This window comes from Bufo gargarizans, chromosome 1 (assembly GCF_014858855.1).
Source record: "Bufo gargarizans isolate SCDJY-AF-19 chromosome 1, ASM1485885v1, whole genome shotgun sequence".
NCBI lineage: Eukaryota > Metazoa > Chordata > Amphibia > Anura > Bufonidae > Bufo > Bufo gargarizans.
In genome coordinates, this window is record NC_058080.1 from 319,454,115 (window position 1) to 319,475,922 (window position 21,808).

The 21,808-nt window shown below is 44.6% G+C and overlaps 1 protein-coding gene across 1 annotated transcript in view; it reads right to left on the minus strand.

The window, feature by feature from the left end:
- Window positions 1–21,808, minus strand: part of LOC122928480 — a 187,745-nt gene that overhangs the window by 44,819 nt on the left and 121,118 nt on the right. The window contains exons 5-7 of the mRNA XM_044281355.1: window positions 21,256–21,321; window positions 21,104–21,169; window positions 5,871–6,025 (exon numbers count right to left, since the gene is read on the minus strand). Coding sequence (XP_044137290.1) covers window positions 5,871–6,025; window positions 21,104–21,169; window positions 21,256–21,321 — 287 coding nt within the window. The remainder of the gene's footprint in view (window positions 1–5,870; window positions 6,026–21,103; window positions 21,170–21,255; window positions 21,322–21,808) is intronic.

Here is a 21,808-nt window from a genome sequence, read left to right on the forward strand (position 1 = left end):
TCATTACCAGAGGAATGGGGACACAAGCAAAAATGGAGTTTGCATGCCTCTCTGAAACGAACAAAATTCTCACTGCCCCCGGAGAACGTCTCCGGAAGTGAGACCTTTGGCTCGCAACAGACTCCATGGGCCGGAGCAAAGCCCAATGCTTGAAGCTGAGCCATAGATTGACGTAGATCCGCTACCTCCAAAGAAAGACCCTGCATGCGGTCAACCAGGTCAGAAAGCGGATCCATGTCAAAAAAGGACGGTTTGGCGGATTATAATGTCACGGCTGTAAGTGAGCAACGAGAGCCTACACAGTGAATAGCAACTGACCGGACCCAAACTAGGGAGGATAAAGGGTGACCCCTGTCAGACCCTAAAAGCTCTCCCTAAGCTGCTAAGCACATGTCCGGATCCGAATGGTGGATCGAGACATGCCCGCGTACCTGAGGCTGATGACCACTGAAACCCCTACAATAGTGGAAGGGGCACGGCCCCCGGTGCCCTGCTCAGTATACGGACGGAAACCGGGGTCGCCTCGGATCCAGTCAGCAAAGAAACAGAAACACACAATGTCTGAACACTTAACTGAAGGAGCGGCAGCTGCCGTGAAAACAGATCCAAAGTCAGCAGACAATATCCGAGGTACTTGCTTCAGCAGACGACAGATCCAGTGAAACGATAACACACAGGTGAAGATACTCAAGCGAGAGATACAGCTCAAATGAAAAGTATAATCCGCACCTCTACAAAGGAGGAGGGGTGATTTAAAGGCAGCAAAATCAAACACAGGAGGGACAGCTGGGAGGAAGGAAACCGAAAGTAAAGAGCTCATCACAGGGGCTGAGAAACAGGGCAGAGGGAACTCCTCCAAGCTCTAGTAGTGACATCATCACAGGGGTGGAGAAACAGAGCTGTGAGAACGTCTCAAAGCTCTGGTAGTGACATCGACACTTTATAAGTGGACATGCGGTTGGTGCTCTGAAAGGATTATTTCTGTTTCTTAATGAGATCCCTAAAGAACACTTGATTATAGGCAGGATGACAACTTCTTGATTGGGCCTGTCCCTAGGTATGGCCCTAAGATATTTATTCCTGCCTAAAAAACGGAATAGCCGCCCCGATAAGGGCGATCCCGTGTTCAGGAACCTCCTGTGTCGCCCTAGTTTGCCCCTGTTCGATCATAATTGGACTGGGTCTAATCACGGCCTCCTAAATGATGACCTGATCTAAATACAGAAAATAATAAAGATATATTCAGAGATTGTTGCACCAATGGTACTTACAGCATCAAGGAGTAAACAAAAACAAAAAGACGTTTTAATCCCCAAATTACTATTGGTGGTGTGGGTGGGGCGCAAGAAAACCTACTTTTGTCTTTTACTGGTAGTACCCGTTTTCTCCTGTCTGCCACGGTGGCGCTAGAGTCCAAAACTGTGAAAATCAAAGCATTTATCGACAGTGGGGCAGGAGTTAACTTGATTGATGGAAAGTTTGTTTGTATTCACGGGTTGACTACTAATGCATGTGAAAGAATGTTTTGCTTCGGCTCCTATTCTGGTGCAACCGGACGTGTCTGGGTTGAGGTTGACGCGTCTAAGGTAGGGGTAGAAGAAATCTTGTCACAGGGTCCTTCACCCAGTAAATGGCGCCCATGGGCATTTTTCTATAAAAAACTCTCAACTGCTGAAAGGAATTATGATGTGAGGAATAGGGAATTGCTGGCCATTAAGTTGGCATTCGAGGAATAGTGGCATTGGATGGAAGGAGCAATTCATCCTATTACGGTAATTACGGATCACAAGAATCTGGCTTACCTGGAGTCGGCTAAGCGACTGAACCCAAGGCAGGATTCTTGTCCTCCGGGGAAATTGTTTGTTCCCTCAGAATTACATCACAAGGTGTTCGAGGAACGTCACTGTACGGTGCTTGCTGGGCACCCTGGGAGTAGATCGACTGTTTATCTCATCTCTCGCAGATTCTGGTGGCTGGGGTTGCGTAAGTGTGTTGAGGACTATGTGTGAGCCTGTGGTGCCTGTGCACATGCTAAGGTTACACATACTTGGCCTTCCGGATCTCTGCTTCCATTGCCCATCCTGTACAGACCTTGGACACATTTGTCCATTGATTTTATCACAGATTTACCGAATTATTCGGGAAAAAAACGCGATTCTGGTGGTTGTCGATCGTTTTAGTAAAATAGAACACTTTATTGCATTACCTATTCTACCCAATGCTAAAACACTTGCACAGGTGTTTGTCGACAACATAGTGAAACTACAGTATATGGCATTTCCTCTGATGTGGTGTCCGATAGAGGGACTCAGTTAGTTTCCAGATTTTTGAAAGCATTCTGTACTCGTCTGGGTGTACAATTGTCCTTCTCTTCGGCTTTTCATCCTCAGTCGAACAGACAGATGGAGCGCACTATTCAGAATCTGGAGACTTACTTGAGATGTTTTGTTTCAGAGAATCCGGAAGAGTGGTCTTCATTTTTGTCATTAGCCGAGTTTGCTATAAATAACCGTAGACAGGAATCCACTGATAAGTCAATGTTTTTTGGGGCATATGGGTTCCATCCAGTTTGGTACATTTTCTGGTGCTCAAAATTCCGGCATTCCTGGATAGGAATGATTTTCCTCTTATTTGTCTTCTAATTGGCGGAAAATCCAAAATAACCTGAAAAAGATGGGCAACAGGTATAAGCTTGCGGCTGACAGGAGATGTATGAGTGGTCCAGACCTGAGAGTGGGTGATTCTGTGTGGTTGTCTGCAAGAAACATTAAACGTAAGGTACCTTCTTGGAAGTTGAGCCCAAGATTTATTGGTTTATATAAGATCACTGCCATTGTTAACCCTGTAGCTTTCCGTCTTGAACTTCCTCAGGCTTTGAAATTCTGTAAACGTATTTCATAAATCGTTGTAAAGAAATGTATCGAACCTGTTGAGTCGTCGTCCTTACCTGTCATGGTAGATGGCAATTTAGAATTTCAGATCAGCAGGATTGTGGACTCCCGAGTTCTCCGGATATCCCTCTAGTATCTCGTTCATTGGAGAGGGTATGGACCAGAGGAGAGGATGTTAATGCAAGTCGCCTGGTGAGAGCATTCCACAGAGCTCATCCTGATAAGGTTGGTCCTGGGTGCCCGGAGGTCACCTGTAGAAGGGGGGTAACTGTGACAGGCATTAGAAGGTCTGAAAGACTGACTGCACATGATTGATCTGACAGCCTCTTTTAGTTTCACTTTGTCTGTGTGTTGCTGGTATGTCCACACCTCCTGTTCAGGTGTGGATCATGTGACCTTTACCTCTCCCTATTTAGTCTGACTCTACCCATCACTTCTTGCTCTGGATAGCTTTATTTGGTTTTGGAAGAGCTGGAGTGTGGTTCTTGTTGAAGTCCTGTTCATCCATCATCCTCAGAAGTTAAGTATTCTGCTTGTTGTGTTTTGTATCCCTTTATACTACACTTGGCAACTGATTGAAAGACAAGACATTTGTCACGACCCCTGGTCATGGTCGTGACTCCTTGGGAGCCGCATGCAGTTATCCGCGGTCTGGTGTTGTCGCAACCGCAGCTGGGGGCACTTAGTGGTTTGCCTCAGGTGCGGTTGCCGCGAATAACAGGCATGCGTGCGGTTGCCCTTGGCAACGTGTTTTGGTGTGCACGTCCTTCGTCTGTGTTTGTGTGCACTTCCTGGTCTGTTTGTTGTGCACGAGGTTGTATGCACTTGGACACCTCCCTTCACCTGCGGTTGTCCGCGGCAACGTCTGGTGTTGTGCATGTGGTGGCAGGGTCTCTGCCTGCTGGTTGTTCTGCAGGACACGGTGGCCACGCATGCCGTTGCCAGCGGTGACAGGTGAGTGAGTGTGTGTGCTATTCCCCTTTAAGTTGGTGTTTTCCCTTCTGTGGTGTAGGAAGGGTTAACTCCCTTCCCAGTGTGTGTGTTGTCACTGGGTGTGGTTGACTGGTGGGTGTGGCCTTTTGGCCTATATAGCCTGAGTCTCTTGCAGGCTTCAGTAGGTTGCTCTCAGCCATGCTGGCTGGAGCAGCCTCCTGTCTCCTCCATCTGCCTGGTGAGGACCATCCTTCTGGTCATAAAACCATTGTCAGTTAATACTATGTTTCACAGTGTTATCTAGGTGTGTGTGGGGTTATCTTGTTAGTGCAGCTTATGGTTTCCTGGTTTCCCGTGTTATGTCTGGTGTGTGCTGTGTCCTTTATGTTGCTGTGGACATCAGCACTTGTTCATGGGTTCCAGGTTTGTGTGTCTGTGGCAGGTAAGTGCAGGACTAGTCTCACTTACCTGTCATTTCCATATGTCTGTTGATGTTCCCCCTGTGTTGCTTGGCCGTTGAGACCCCTGCTCCTCCGTGCCTAGGAGGAGTAGGGCGTCTGACTCTGTCCCCTAGTACAGGGCCGACTTGAGGGCTCGTAGGGACTGTAAGGTTCCGGCGTATGAGTCCTCCTACCATCAAGGTCGGCTCATACTGATAGGAGACAGGGTCAGCGTTAGGGACGCAATAGGAGGTGACCTGCTCCCTAACTCTGTGGTCCCGGCCAAGGGGTAACCCTATCATCTCCTGGCACCGCACGGCTGGGGGTTTCCCCCACCGCCAGCCGTGACAACATTATTGCGATTGGGAACCATTGGACAGGTAGGGATTCTTAGTAAGGTTACAGCCACCGATAAGTTGGGCTGCCCGATGCCTAAAAGCGGACGTTATGCTACAACATTCTTGTGCTCCTTCTTGAAATTTGGAGGAGCTCAGAATGCAAGTCTCTACAGTCAACATTGAAGTAACCCTCACCGAATGATATGATGAATGCAATCCCTCCAGCATTGAGATCCACAGTACCACACATGTGGTAACAATTGTATCCTATTGAATTCACACATTAGTCACAGATTGTGATACTGATCTCCATTTCATTTATGTTTAGTTTATTTTTATTTTTTTATGTGGGTATATATACTTTTAGATATTACTAATAAATGATATAGTGACATGCAAAATTATAAATAAATAAAAATATATATATTTTTAAACATAAAAATGGGACATCAACAATAGGTCATTTTTGGATGACACATTCCCTTTAAACCACCAACCATGTGACTGATTCAAATTTCACTGCAATACGCCACATGTAGGGACATGGCATTTGATTTCCTTTGTGATTATAGCCATAAAGAAACTGCTTTAGAAAGTGTTCCTTTATTATAACTAATTACACAGAAAACTAAACAAACACATCCATTGAATTCTACGTGTTCGTGAAAAATCACTGAAAACACGGGTGGCATCTGTGATCTGCTTTTCACTGACCACTGATTAGAGATGCTCTGGAAATTAATTTTCAGCTGAGCAGTGTCTGTGGAATATGGATGATACACTTCTGGTCTATGTAGGAGGAGCAGTGGATTCAGCCTCTGATCCACCTACACAATGATCATCGGAAGAACCAGGTTTTTACTTCCTGTGAAGGGCGCATATCTGGACATAACTATTGTGAGGGGGGAATATCTGGGCATAACTGTGAAGGGGGTACATCTTGGCATAACTACTGTGAAGGAACACATCTGGACATAGCTACTGTGTAGGGGGCACATATGGACATAACTACTGTGAGGCGCACATCTACTGTGAGGGGCATTACTACTGTGAAAGGGGCACAAGTGGGCATTACTACTGTGTGCTGGCACAGAGGAAGAATAATGTGGGGGCATTAAGTGGACTGGGCGTGTATGGTTATGCTTTAGGCATAGTTAGAGGCATGGCCTAGTATGAAATAAATTGCTGCGGTTCAACGCACATATTGTCCGTTATTGCAATTTTCAAAAGTTGGGAGGTATGATATATAAAACTGATGGTCTTCTTACCATTGGGACATCTTCCAGCTTCTGAAATTCTGGATTCGGCTTATGGCAGAACCTCACAGCAGTCACCACAAGAGCAATGCAGAGAATAGAAATAAATATACATAAAACAGCAACCAAGCCTGGATTATCTGACAAGCCCTTGGAAGCGTAGGCGTCTAGCAAGATATAAAAAAAAAGAGACAATAAATACATACATAAAAGGGGTTTAATGCAAAAATCATACCTTATGGAGCAGGCTTTAAAAAAAAAATCAGGTATATGAGCTGCATAAAAACATTTGCTAGAAAATTTGTTTTAATACAAGTTTACTGCCCTCTAGTGTTTGCATTAACTTACTGCAATTTTAATATCAATAATTGAGAAATTATGCAATCCATCTAAATGTACTTTTTCAAACATCTGACTAAAGATATGTTTGCATATTATAGAAACAGTAGCCAAGAGAAGCATGCATCAAAAGAAAGTAAAATGCAGCAGTTTTCTTTAGCAAAAAAAAGAAAATCTGCACACTCAAGCCATACTGTTCTTTATCTCACGCTGTATTATATTTTTTTATGATTTCTGTACATAGAACAACTTACTTATATTCCCACCCAAAATCCCTCCCTTCCTGTTGAACCCCACAAGCCCAGGCTATTTTAGTAATCAGATTTCCCAAATTTAGGAAATCTAATATGTATTCATAATAATTTGGTTTTAGACAAATGCTATTTTATGAGAAATGTCACACATTTATTGTGCTGGAGACCATGACCTAAAACCAGGTGTTAACATGGAGAGAAGAAATTATTTTTATGGTTTTGCTAAATGTAGGGACTTTAATAATATTTTTACTAGCAGAAGGACCCGGCTTCGCACGGGTATATTTCATCTATTTCATTTAATGTTTGTGTGTCATTAAAAGATATCGACAGTATCCACTATAACAGTGACATCTACAATACCCCACCCCTTTAACGGTAACCTCCACAGCGCCCTCCCCTTTAACACTGACCTCCACAGCGGCCGCCCCTTTATTAGTGACCTCCACAGAACCCCATCTTGTTAACAGTGATTTCCACAATAACCAGCACCCTTAACAGTGACCTCCAGAGCTCAGTGCTCTTAAAATGTGACCTCTACAACATCCCACCCCCTTAACAGTGACCTCTACAGCACCCCACAGGGTCTGGACGGACACAGGGATGTTCTTTTGAACGCTCACTCTCAGACAGCAGCACAGTGCTGTCTGAGCGTGAGCTGCAGGGAGAAAGTCACCCTCCCTTCCACCCCTGCAGCTGACATTTTTTCAATCCCCGTCGGCTTCGGAGTGGGAGGGTTTTTTAAGTCCGTCTTTTGAGGGTGGCCTAAATGGCCACCCTACCTTGCACCTTAACTGTGACCTCCACAGCACTCTGCTCCCTTAACAGTCTAATCCACAGTAGTGATGAGCAGCAGGGGCTATATTCGAATTTGTGATATTTAATGAATATTTTATAGAATATTCGTCATATATTCGCGAATTTCAAGAATTCGAGATCATTTTATAGAATGCAAAAAATCGGCAATGTAAAAATCACATAATGCGAATTCGTAATGCGAAATACAGGCGTGGGTCACTTTGGCTACATTTTTCAAGCTGCTAGAAGTTTCATGAGTTTCTCGTGAGACTGGAGAAAATCGTTGGCATGACAGAACATTACAATAGCTTTATATGCAGATAGAGTCAAATGCTCCAATATATTCGTGATTGCGCTAATCGGCAGTGATTATAATATTTTTTCGCACTATGTGCAACTTCACATTTTAGCAGGTCTGAATAAAGATTACTGATTGGTGCACTAAGTATTGTTGTGAACTTGACATTGCTTCCTTCTCATTGGCCCACAGATGGAAAAAAAATGCAGAATATTCGATATAACGAATAGATAGCACTATATTCTAAATATTCTTAAATTCTTGAAGTGGCGATATTCTTAATAAAAATTTGCTATTCGCCCTGCCCTTTTAAAGCTGACCTACAGCAGTGAAACAAAATGGCTGGGTTGTTAAGGAAACCTGGCTTAAAACTGTGTGTATGTGGAGACTAACGGCCTGCGAGCCTCTATTAGCTGATAAGGGTCATGTGACCAGGCTTTTATTGGCCAATGCACTTTTTAGGAATATCTCAGGAACGGTACGTACCCAGTCTAAAACCTTCTCGGACATCTGATGTACCTGTGTGCCAAATTTCGTGATTGTAAATGCAACGGTGCGGATTCCTTTAGCGAACATATATTATATATTAGCTTTATATATTAGATAAACTAGAACATACGACTATATGACCAAACGTATGTTGACCATCACACCTATATGATATTGTTGAGCATCTTTAGCACCTTTAATAGCTATTATTCTTCTGGGAAGGCATTCCATATGAGATTATGCGGTGTGTTTGGGAATTTCTGAGCATTCAGCCAAAAGAGCATATCTGAGGTCAGGTACTGATGTTGCATGGGAAGGTTTAGCTTGTAATCAGTATTTCAGTTAATTCCAAAGGTGTTATGATGGGGGTGAGGTCACGATTTGAACCCAGGGATCCCTGTGGCCCGGAAGTACCTCTCCATACTGAGTTACTGCTCACGTTGGACAAGCTGAATTTATTGTCTAGGTTCGCACTGCTGGCTGCAGCCGAAAGCCCTGGAATCAGCCTCCTGCACAGCCATCAGCGAGATGTGTTTGTGGGAGCTTGTCCTGCTGCTGGATATGCTGATCATCAGGGAAGCAGGTATTTTTTTTTTTTTTTTTTTTTTTTTTTTTTTTATGGAGCTGGTAAGGGCACTAGGGGCCAAAGGGGGAGCACATGGAGGACACAACCACTGTGAAGGGGCACAGAAAAGGTTATAACTACTGTGGAGGAGCTCAAGGTGAGCATAACTACTATAAAGGGGAACAAAGGTGGGCATAACTACTGTGAGGGTCACAGGTGGGCAAAACTACTGTGAGAGGGCACAAAGGTGGGCATAACTACTGCGAGGGGGCACAAAGGTGGGCATAACTACTGTGAAGGGGCTCAAGGTGGGCATAATTACTGTGAGGGGGCACAAAGGCAGGCATAACTACTGTGAGGGGGCACAAAGGCAGGCATAACTACTGTGAGGGGGCTATAAGGTAGGCATAACTACTGTAAAGGGGCACAAAGGTGAGCATAACTACTGTGAAGGGGGCACAATGTGGGCATTAGTACTGTGAGGAGGCACAATTTGGGTATTAGTACTGTGTGGTAGCACTAAGGTGAAATACCCTAGATTACCCTGGTATACATTGGGATGGCTTGTCTTACAGGCCAGCACAGTGCCACCTGCTGGGGATTTCACAGGGGCAGTCACCATCCATTCCTTATGTGATTCTTTTTTCTCTATTATTTTTTCTTGTTCTGGATCCAGAGGACATTGCACCAAATCTGCAGCGACACCCTGGTTGAGGTAGGACCAGTTAGTACTTTAATTTATTGCAAGGTGTACTGCTGTGTACCCTATGATAGATTTTATTAGATGGGACTGGGTGAGTATAGTATAGTGCATTGGGCTGAGTTAGAGGAGTGGCTTAAGAAAGAGTGCAGTGGCACACCGCTTAACTTTTTCCTCTTAAAGTTGTTATCCTGGTCTATAAAAAAATATATATCACTACAGTGGTTTATAATATGACAGACTAAGGCTCACTGCAGGGGCGTAGCTATAGGGGAAGATGCAGCTTTGGGGCCCATCCAGGAGGAAGAAAACTAAAGGATTTGGTCAGGGCCCCCTCAACAGTATTACACAATTAAATTATATACAGTGACAGTATATAAAACGGATGAAACAGCTGCCGGCCCTGGTCTGAGAGAGCGATCTTTACTAGCCACAGGTATGGGGGCGGCATGAAAGTAAGAGGTCACTGTGGGATGTAGCCCCATTCAAAAATGTGCAGTGGGGCCCAGTCATTTCTAGCTACGCCACTGGCTAACTCAGTACCTTGAAATATGTTTTGATCAAGATGAGCTTTACCCATGCAGCCTCCACTTCCTGGTCCATCTCATCCTAGCTGTGGAAGTGTCAGTTGTGATCAAGCAGCTCTTCTCAGCATCCACCCATTGCCCCTCCCAGCAGTGCTATCCCACGCCCCCTACTCCTCTTTCTCTTGTTCCTCCCAACCCACTACACCAACTCAGCACAATGGCTCTGCGCAGTACACGCATAAAATCATTTGCAGCCTAGTACTCCAGGAAGCATGCTCAGTTTATTTTATGCACAACACAACCTTTCGTCAGGACGAAGCCAGAGGGTGTGGCGAAACGCGCGACGAGGTAGTGCTCTGCCCCGGTAGCACCAGGTCCCTTGCCTACCATGGGTAATTATCATCAGTTTTAATATTGGTTTTGTGTTTTTCTTATGGGACTCCTTTTTGGGGCTTTGGGTATTGCATTTGGCTTTAATTATGCCCTCTATTAGTTATGTAACTTGCACAGCTGATAGTATATTGCCCTTAGGATAGACATTTCACATGTTATTCATGGTTATGTAACTCCATGCTGGGCAGGACATCCGGTGACCTACCTGGTTGGTCTCTGATACACAGGGGATTCTTTGTTGGTGTCTCTTCTCTGTTGGGAGTTCCAGCTTATGTCTTTACCATTATTCTCCTTATTATGTTTGCTATTTTGTACTAATAAACTTTGAATATTTTATACTCATTAGTCAGGTTCAGTTTAGGATTCAGGTTGTGTTTAATGCAGTACTAGGCCCAATTGTTTGTAATACTTCCCGAGGTATGGGTTAGTTTACATATTTCTATGTACAAGACTGTACACTTCCTTATTTCCACTCTCTCTAGCAATTTTTTCACCTTCTCCTCCTCCAACGCACAGTCCCATGTAAATAAAATCATTCCCTCCCTCCAGCCTCCTTCACTGTAGTCCCATATAAATAAAATCACTTTTTCCCTCCAGCCTCCTCAAATGCACAGTCCCATGTAAAACAAATCACTCTCACCCTTCAGCCTCCTCCAACGCACAGTCCCATATAAATAAAATCCCTCCCTCCAGCCTCCTCCACCTCAGTCCCATGTAAATAAAATCACTTCTTCCCTCCAGCCTCCTTCAATGCACAGTCTCATGTAAAAAAAAAAATCTCTCCCTCCCTCCAGCCTCCTCCAACATACAGTCCCATATAAATCGCATCTCCCCTCCATCCCCATCTTACAGTCCCATGTATATCACAACTTTCCCCAAGTCCCCATCATACAGTCCCATGTACATAACATCTTCCTCATCCCCCATCATACAGTCCCATGTACATCACATCTCCCTCCCAGCCCCCATCATACAGTCCCATGTACATCACATCTCTCTCCCAGCCCCATCATACAGTCCCATGTACATTACATCTCCCTCCCAGTCCCATCATACATTCCCATGTACATCACATCTCCCTCCCAGCCGCCATCATACAGTCCCATGTACATCACATTTCCCCTCCAGCCCCATCATACAGTCACATATACATCACATGTCCCTCCTCCATATACAGCACTAACCTGCAAAAACCCACTGCTCTCTGATGCAGTCTTTTGCAATCTGTGAGGCTCTAATTGGATCATTACCTCCTCTTTCCTCCTTTATTTGTGTGCCTGCACCACAAGCAGGCACTGTCAGAGAAAAAAGCTCTCAGCTCTCCCGGGGTAAGCCATATCTGTGCAGACAACCACAGATGTTCATTGCAGGCTACTCTGCCTTGATGGAGGTTGCGGGGCTGAAACACTGCTAAATGGCACTTGGAGCAGAGATGAAGGGAGGCAGGGCATGAATGTGTTTCACTACTGACTGACACGTTGAAGGCAGGTGTTCTAGGAGCAAGGAGGAAGTGGAGAGAATGTACCATGTGACCAGGCAGGGGATTTCAAGCCCTGTACAAAACTTTTAATAAATGTCAATTATAAACTTGCAGCGCCTACTTTTATAATATGCTAATTAGCCTCTAGGAGCAGGGGGAGTTGTTTTCTGCTCCTAGAGGCTCCATTCTCCCACCGTTGTCGCCTCCCTCCGCTGAATACTGAACGCCACGAGATTTCACCAGAGCACAGGGCTGGCAGACAGATGCGAGCGCTGCCTGGCCCTGTCAATCAGGACTTGGAGGGAGGTGACAAAGGTGGGAGAACAGAGCCTCTAGGAGCAGGAACAACAACCCCCCTGCTCCTAGAGGGTAATTAGCATATTATAAAAGTTAGACTTCTGGCGTAACGAAGCATAGATAAAAGTAGGAATAGGCTAGTTAGGTTTAGCTGACACTAGCACATCGCTAATGTCAGCTAGCTTAATAGGGTTAAATCTGGTGACAGAATGCCACCAGATTTAACCCTACAATATGAGGACCTTCTCAAGATGGCTCCTCTGCCAGTTCTCTGAGGCCAAAACTGCTTTCATTCACTTCCCATACACACTTGCTGTAGCCAGCAGCTCCCTGCCAGCCATTCAGATTGGATTACTGAGAGACACGCCTCCTCACTCTGAAGCCTAATGCAGGCATGCAGTGTGGAAAACCGCCCCTCTGTCTTCTGTTTATACTAAAAGGAAGACAGACAAGCCCTAGCAACGGTCTTTTAAAAGAGCAGTGGAAAGGGACAGAGGACATTAATAAAAGCTGGTATTATAAGGTAATTACAGATCTTTTGACAATCATTGACAGACTAACTCAGGTATACATGCCTAGTTCGAATAAACTGGCAAATAAATAAAAAAATGACAGTTACCCTTTAATGTAAATTTCGTTAGCACGTGTACTGGGTGGGGGCGCAATCCTGAATCCTTGCCCCAGGTGCAGGAAAGCCTTGATACACCTCTGATCATTGACTTCTGCTTGTTAGTATCCTAAACTGTTAGAACTGGACTCTGATCCTGACTCTAGACTGTAAAACAGGGCTGTGTGCAGGTCACCCAAGCTCCTACACATCAAACTCGACAATCCATGTCTTATTCTTGCTTTGTACACTTGGACACAGTCATGCTGGCATGGGCCTTCCCCAAACTGTTGCCACAAAGTTGGAGTATACTTTTGCATAAAATGACTTTGTATTCTGTAGTATTAACATGGCCCTTTACTGCAAATAGGGGCCACACCCAGAAAAACAAGCTCATACCATTATCCCTCCTATAACAAATTTTATAGTAAGCTCTATACATTCCAGTTGGTATCGTTTTCCAGGTACCTGCAAAATCCAAATTCATCCAACAGACTGCCAGAGTCATCACTCCAGATAACATGTTTCCACTGCTCCAGAGTCTAATGCCAGCAAACTTTACACCACTCCAGCCAACATTTGACATTGTGCATGTGACCTTAGGCTTGGGTGCAGCCGCTGGACCACGGATACCCATTTCATGAAGCTCCCAATGCACAGTTTTTATGCTGTTATTTCCAGAAGGAGCACTATAGTTACTGATCCACAGATAACAGGCAATTTTTATACTCTACATGCTTCAGAACTTAGCAGTCCTATAGTCTACCACTTATGGCTCAGCTGTTACTCCTAGAGTTTTCCACTTCATAATGTATATCACTTACAGTTGATCAAGCCAGATCTAGCAGGTGAGAAATTTCACAAACAGATTTGTGGCATTGGTGGTATCCTATGATAGTATCGTGGTTACGATAGCTAAGCCACTTAGCTCTTAAGTATGAACCATACTATTACCAAATTTAGCAATGGGTATAGCTAAATACATGAACTCAATAATTAGGAGGGATGTCTACTTTTGCCCCCATAGAGTATTATTAGTTTTTTCTCTGTATTCATATTATAAAGCTTGCATCCATGTTCATTTTTAAATTTATATTCATAATGGGGATGTGAACATCACATGTATATATGTAACCAGTGGTGTAACTAGAAATGACAGGGCCCCACAGCAAATTTTAGAATGGGCTCTCCCCCCTACCAACTTCTTCTCAACCCTCTCCTTCCGTGTGCAACCCCCACTCCTGCGGGTAGGGAAGATTGCTCTCTCAGACCAGACCCAGCAGCCGCTCCGTCCGTTTCCTACACATATATGCTGTGTGTCATGTCACTGTATATACTGTCACTATATATTGTCAGTTTATAATACTGTTGAGGGGGCCCTGACAAAATCTTTTAGTTCTTCTCCTGGGTGGGCCCCTTCTGAATTTGGGCCCCAAAGCAGCCGCTGCCCCCATGGCTACACCCCTGTATGTAACTTGAATTCTAGTCAGAATATTTAACAAAACAGCCCCAGTTAGGCCACGTGCCGTTAATGAAGACTTTTTATTTAGCTAAAATCAGGAATGGACCCAAATGAACTAATCTAATCCCTGAATTTAATGGAGGCCATTGAGGCACCAAAAGAGATATAATACAGTGTTGTCTCAGAGTGCATGTGGAACCTGCATTCCCCGAACTTAATGAAGGCCAGCATGGCACCACTGAATGTAGTATTTAGTGTAGGTTTGTGTCCTAAAGAGATCGCCTTGACCCTGGCTGACAGACGCAAATCATTTTGTACAAAATGTATTTGCCAAGAATCTCACATTTATAATATATCATTAGTACATTGTCTATAGTGAGTAAGGCACTGTTGTATTTACTTTGTTATATGTGTTTGCAGAGTGCTGCTGCATTGTGTTTGTTTTTGCTTTTATGCTTTCAGCTATGGCGATGTGCTGACTAACCCACATTCTTTCTTTGCAAACAAAGAAAAATTATAATGGTATATATGTAATACCCCAGAGTGGTATTACCATTTCTAGACACTGCTACTGTCTTTAATTGCTAACCACAATATCATCTGTGTATCGATTCCAGGTCCCTTGTCACTGTGCATTGATAATGTTGCTACGAAACTGTCTTGTACTTGTAATGTGCCTGGTTCACTAACAATGGATGTATGGCAGAGAGATCCTTAGAATGGAACTTACCATTCCATTCTCCCTCTTTTGGGCAGAAGTGGCCCAGTCCTGTTTCTTATGAAAGGGAGGGGTTTCAGTTCTTAAAAATGGAGCTGAGAAGAAATGAAAGATGTAGCAGCGAGGGGAAAGTTCCACCTCCTGCAGCAGAAGTCTCAAAAGGGAAGTAGCTCATTGAGCACCATGACTCCTTACAGATCTACTGTCTTTAGGGGGTCAGCAGCCAAAAGCACCCCACTCCAGAGATATCAGAACAGTCCTAAAGTCCAGCTACCAGACTAAAGCAGAGTTTAGCACAACAGAGAGAGAAAGCAGAATATTCAAGTTTGCCTGCCAGTTTATGCCATAGCCTGCTGAAACCAAGAGAAAGCCTGAATATTGTCTGGATGCAAGTTGATGTAAGTAAGGTTGTTGAACTTTATAAGAGTCTGAACTTGACTTATTCTCGACCATTACTCATCCCTTTTATTACCTCAGAGCCTAACCCTGGGGAGCAACGGTATCCAGGTAGGATCACCATGACACACACAGAGACTATTAAGTCCCGCACCACACCACTCGGCATCCGATAAACCCGGGACGCAATCAGCCCTCAGGGGCGGCACATTGCAATTTGCATCATGAACAGGATCTACCTTTGTGCCTTGCCCGTGCTGAATGGCCTACATTAACTGTAAAACCTCTGAAAAATTACTTTATTGTGTTTATTCTGGATAAGCAATCGCCGTCTTTGCCATCTATGGCGTATGCAGTTTTTTGCCCAGCCAGAGCGGGAGAAGAAGGATCCAACCAAGCGCAGGAAGCAGAGACTCTGGCCACTGGGATCCTCCCCTTTACCAGCCAGCTCCAACAAGAGTGAGAGACAAGATGGCGCCTCAGCCACAGCCCAACTGGGGTGAGATGATGTGGGGCAAAGAGCCCGAAGTTCAAGCAACTATTGCTAAGATCAAAGCTGCCATGGAGAAGCGGGTCCCTGAGAGATTGGAGGTGTCCGGCGTACCGGATGGTGCGGCTGAGGTGGCCGGAGCGTCCACTCCGCAGCCCAGAGTTGCGCTGCCCTCCAAGCGGTTGAACCCCAAAGTCCCAGCGGCGGGGGTGGCCCATGCCCAGACAACCTGGGAATATAAGAAAGCTGTGGAAGAATGGGTCATCCAAGAGGTGCCACCAGCGGCCGGGAGAACCGAAGCTGAAGCGCCTCTTGGGAACAGTTGTCTGGTTCTCCATCAAGCAGACGACAAATTGAAGGAGGAACTCTTCATAGGCCGCAGGTCAGTAAAGCGACCCTACCTGCCCCCAACACAATCTATACGCGGGGTAGTGGATGGAACATACCCCCTTGGGCTCTGCTATGAGATGCTTTGCCACAGCGAAGTCACGAACGAGGAAAGCAACTTCAACAGCTTTCACCAAAACAGTATATTACTTAAACGTGGCAATGAGCACAACCACAAATGCTGGGAACGCACATACATTTACATACACCCAGCCCGAAGGCCGACATCCTGGTGCTGCACAGCACGACACCCTCTGATGGATGCATGAGGAAAATGCAGTAATTTACCTACTGGAGGGCACAACTAAACAACCACACCTTACCCTAAAAAAATAAAGAACAACTTTATGGGTGTGTGGTACGGGCTAGCCTGCAGTGCAGCACAACAGCTTACAATCTTACAATGCTCTACGGTATTCCCCCTCCCATAACTGGTCCTGTAGCACGTGCCTGAGTATTGCTTCTGAGCAAAATACTAGTCTATCTTGAGTTTGTGGGGAAGTTTATCAGTGCTCCAGTGTGAAATATCACTTTAAATTGTGGAGTCCTTGCATTGAACAGCCAGCAACACTTGTGGCCTTACACAAGCAGAAATCCTATCTAACTACAGGCCTGGTCTCAGTCTCTAGGATTTTGCTTGCACGATCAGTCTTACCGACCTGGGTCTGCTCTGCATCCGCTGGTGGCTGTGAACCGAACAAAAGCTCCTTCAACAAATATGCGGTACCGCAGTGTATGTTGCTTTCCTTCTCAGCTTTCATCAGCGTTCCTGGAAGCAATCCTCATTCCTCTGGATAGGATCAGGGCCTTGGAAACGATCAGCTTCACTGGGCTGTAGTTCTGGTCCCACACATGGATGGCGATAGATTCTCCTCACACACAACTCCTGGATCCTCTTCCAAGCTCTCCCCCAAGATGGCTGCTCTCTCTCTTCCTCTCCAGATTTTGTAACTGTACATCTCATGAATATGGAAAATATGCAGTCTGTTAGCTGTGTTTAGGAAACAGCAGCATTTTGTGGCCAAATATCAGAATGTCAGTCCAGGTCATTTAACTTGATTTACACAAAGAGTGTTCAGACAATGAGAGTTGTTTCCCCCTCTCACAGGGTGACCCTGCTTGACAAGCCCCTGGTTCCAGCGCCGGTACCGGAGATCCTCCAGGAGGATCTAGCAGCACCATCCCGAGTACGCTCCCTGCAGGAGACCATGAAGGGAATACTTCATTGGCTAGAAAAGCCACAGCCCCAGCTGAAGCTTTTGATCCCAGGCCTGCCTCTGCCACCCACGTTTCAACTGGGATCACAGGTGACCACCGCCTTTTCATACCACCCAACTGTGGTACACTACCAGCTGCCTTGGAAGATCGTGTCCGCTACATCGGGGGACCCCCTAGACCCCCAGCTGAGGCCCAGCTACAAAAACTGCTGCAGCCGGAGATCCTCATTCCTCCTGCCCCGGCTGGAGGTTCCAGCACCATTAAGCAGAACGTCTCAGCTGCTATCAGTGGAGCTCTACCCAAGCTGCAATCTTTGCCATCAAGGGGCAGGGCAGACCTCTGATGTCTTTCAGCAGTTCCAGCAGCTAGGAGGATTTACGGTTCCTCCTCTAAAGGGCTACTCCTTCCACTATCAGAAGAATCTAGAGACATTTGATGACACAAAATGGGCTGAGTCTGAAGGGTGAGAAGTGAGAACTTGTTGGCCTATGTTTGTTTTTGTTTGCCCTTGTTTGGTCTTCACCCAGAGGGTCATGGTTCATTAGGACTCCACCCAGCTGCTAATAAAAATGCCTCCAAGTTGCGCATGTCAGCGCCAAATTCCCTTTTTCCCCTTTCTCAGGTTAAGTGGGAACCCCACCTGGCTTAAATGTTCTCACTAAAATTCCAATGACATTGCATTGATTTGTAACTTTGTACTACAAGCTCAATAGTAGGAGCCCTGCCTGTGTTTTTTCAAGCCCATACCATTTACCATCCATGGGTCAGGAGCCTTACATATTTTTGCACTCAAGTTTACTGTTTAGCAACGTTCAAGCACTTTAGCCCATTGTATAGACCATTTTTATTGGTATGGCAATGTGATCTCTTATACACATGTTATGCAGCTTCCTTGCTTTTTTGCTCATATGGATTGCCTCTGAGGACACCTAATACTAATGGTGCCACTTTTCCCTGTGTCAGTTTAGAAAGCCTTTACAGGATGAAGCCACCCTCCTATTTGCAGGCCTTCATTGAATCGTGGGTGGATTGCAGTACATGACACTCCACGCTCCATATGCGACTCTAGCCAGGTAGTGGAGTAAATGATCGCTTAGAGAAGTCTTTTGGTTCTCTGGTTATACCAAGAGGGAAACAAGACACCCTACTCAAAAGGGCAGAGACCTGTGAGTATCTGTTGTTATTTCAGCTTATGTATATGATAACCGAAAATATTCTAAAGCAGCACTCTAACTTTAAAAGGGAACACTGGAGCATACCCTAAGCACAAGCCGAGGGCGGCTAGGTTTAAGGATGTATGTAATACCCCAGTGAGGTATTTCAATTTCTACACCTTGCTGCTGTCTTTAAATGCTAACCACAATGTCATCTGTGTATTGAGTCCAGGTCCGTTGTTGTCACTGTGCATTGATAATGTTGCTATGAAACAAGTTTTTACATGTATTGTGCCTGGTTCACCATCAGGTAGCAGCGGATATATGGCAGAGAGATCCTTAGATAGAATGGAACTTACCATTCCATTCTCCCCCTTTTGACCTGTTCCCTACCAAAGGGAGGGGTTGAAGTTCAAGTTAGGCCCAGTCTAGACTTAGTAGTGGAGCTGAGAAGACATGAAAGATGTAGCAGTGAGGGGAAAGTTCGACCTCCTGCAGAAGTCTCAAAAGAGAAGTAGCTCATAGAGCACCATGACTCCTTACAGATCTACAGACAGAGTGTCACTAGGGGGTCAGCAGCCAAAAGCACCCCACTCCAGAGACACCAGAACAGTCCTAACAGTCTAGCTACCAGACTAAAGCCGAGTTTAGCACAGCAGAGAGAGAGAGAGAGAGAGAGAGAGAAAGCAGAATACTGAAGTTTGCCTGCCAGTTTATACCAAAGCCTGCTGGAAATCCTGAATATTGTCTGGATGCAAGTTGATACAAGTAAAGCTGTTGAACTTTATAAGAGTCTTGACTTATTCTTCACCATTACTTATCCCCTTTATTGCCTCGGAGCCTAACCCTGGGGAGAGACAGTATCCGGTTAGGAGCACCGTGACATACAGAGAGACTATTAAGGGCTGCACCACACCACTCGGCATCCTACGTATAACCCGGGACGCGAGCGGTTAGATGCATTGTCTCCAATAAATCTGTTGTGTGGGAATATACTGTAATTGAATAGCTAATATTATCTTCTCATATGGCTTCACCCCTGATTTTGGCTTAAATAAAACCACTATAAACAAATAATATGGTGAGAAAAGATATACATCCAGATTAATTAATCAAGCAAATATAAATGTTCACGGACTTTAAAACTCAAAAAACAAAATAGTTTAATGTTATCCAGTATAAAAAAATCCAAGGGGCGTGTAACCTCCAAATGTGATATAATATTGAAAGTACAGGCCAGGTATCACATAAAACCTCTAGGGTAATCTGTGGCATCTAGTGTGTATTAATTTGCCACAATGACACACCTCTCCCCTGTAGTTCACCTGGGCTAAATGTACTGCGTGGTATTTTTGTTGTCAAATAGTATAATTACTGTCACATTTAACGTGCCTGCCCAATATATGGATAGATATATTTTTGGACCTCAGTAACGCAAGGTTATCATCCACATGATATAGGGATCAAATTGGGCAATATAGAATGTGCTATAATTTTTGCACCCTAGGGATAAAGACCATCGGCCTCTGAATCTAGGCAAGAAACCCAGTGCTAGGCACAGTAACTGCACCGCTCTCACCACTGGGATATGAGCATCACCCAGGAGATGGCCGTACATCCATCTATGATCACTGGGTATGCCATCCACTGGGGACGAAATAATTGTGCTATACTCCCGCTAGTAGATGTGCCAGCTGATATGGCTCATATACAGCCAACTATCAGCCACAGCTAGCAAGGAGTACTAGTACTGGACAGCTCAGCGCGTTTCTGTGCGCTTCGTACGCGCACTTCTTCAGGAGTACAGAGCACCAGTAATAACAGAAGAGCCCTACCTAAGCCGCACTTCTCTAGTGTGAGAGTCGGTGTTCTAATGTGGCTTGATGTGAGCCACGGCACTATGATGGCCATGATACCTCCCTGCTTAAGTTGCTTGTGGGCCAATGACTCATTGGCCCACAAGCAAGAAGCAGTGAGGAATCATGTGTTCAGATGGAAAAAATGACAAATATTCTAAAAACGAATATATAGCACTATCGTCTATAGTGCTATATATTCGTTTTTGACCCACGCCTGTATTGAGCGTGCAATATTCGCATATTACGCGCTTATTACCTTGCTGATTTTCCATAAAAAAAAGAATGTAGAATATAACGAATATACGAATTTGCGAATATATGATGAATAGTCTACAAAATATTCGCAAAATATCACAAATTCGAATATGACCTCTGCCGCTTATCACTAGTCTTTATCCCTAGGGCACCATAATTATTGCATATGCTATATGGTCCAATTTGATCCCATGTGGATGATAACCTTGTGATACTGATATGATATATCCATATGTTGGGCAGGAACGTTAAATGTGACAATAATTTGTCACGCAGTACATTTAGCCCTGGTGAACTACAGGGGAGAGGTGTGTCAATGTGGCAAATTAATACACACTAGATGCCACAGATTACCCTAGGGGTTTTATGTGAAACCTGGCCTGTACTTTCAATATTATATCACATTTGGAGGTTACACGCCCCTTTAATTTTTTAAATACTGGATACCATTAAACTTTTTAGTTTTTTTGAGTTTTAACGTCCATGAACATTTATATTTGCTCAAATGAAACCATTGTAAATCCAGCTAAAAGGCCCAGCAATTGTCTTATTAACTTACCATTAGTAGTTTCTGTCGTGTTTTTGTGCAGAGTCGTATAACTGGTTTCATTAGTATGTGTACCACCTGCGGGAAAGATAGTAGTGTCATGGGTGCAGGAAAGAAATGTATAAATCCAGCTAAAAGTCCCAGCAATTGTTTTAATAACTTACCGTTAGTAGTTTTTGTCCCGTTTGTATGCAGAGTCGTATAACTGGTTTCATCAGTATGTGTACCACCTGTGAGAAAGATAGTAGTGTCATGGGTGCAGGATTTTTATTTTTGAAAATAAGCATTTTTAATTCAGGTGAATTTTAAAGATGAAGTCTTGTGAACCGGATGTATGCCTGGTCAGTCTAGATGTTAAGACACTCTACAGCTGGATTGCACACAAACAGGGATGCAGGGCTGTGGGGGAGGTACTCTGCACTAGGGGGAACAGTTTGGACCGCACAACTTTTATCTCTTTAACTTGTTTATATAGAGAACAACATTTTTGTATTCAGGCAAAAGATTTTCCACCAGCCCATAAGTATAGCCATGGAAATCCCTTGCATACTGATCTTTAGACTTAAAAGTACTGTATTAAACCTTTTGGTCAAAATGATCAGATTTCCTATGTTTGCTTCATGGATGTAAACCCAGCGCTCCGTGCCTGTGCTTCTGAACCCACGCGCAGGTACAGGTGCCGGGCTCCCTCACTCCCTCTTGCTGCCATGCACAGTG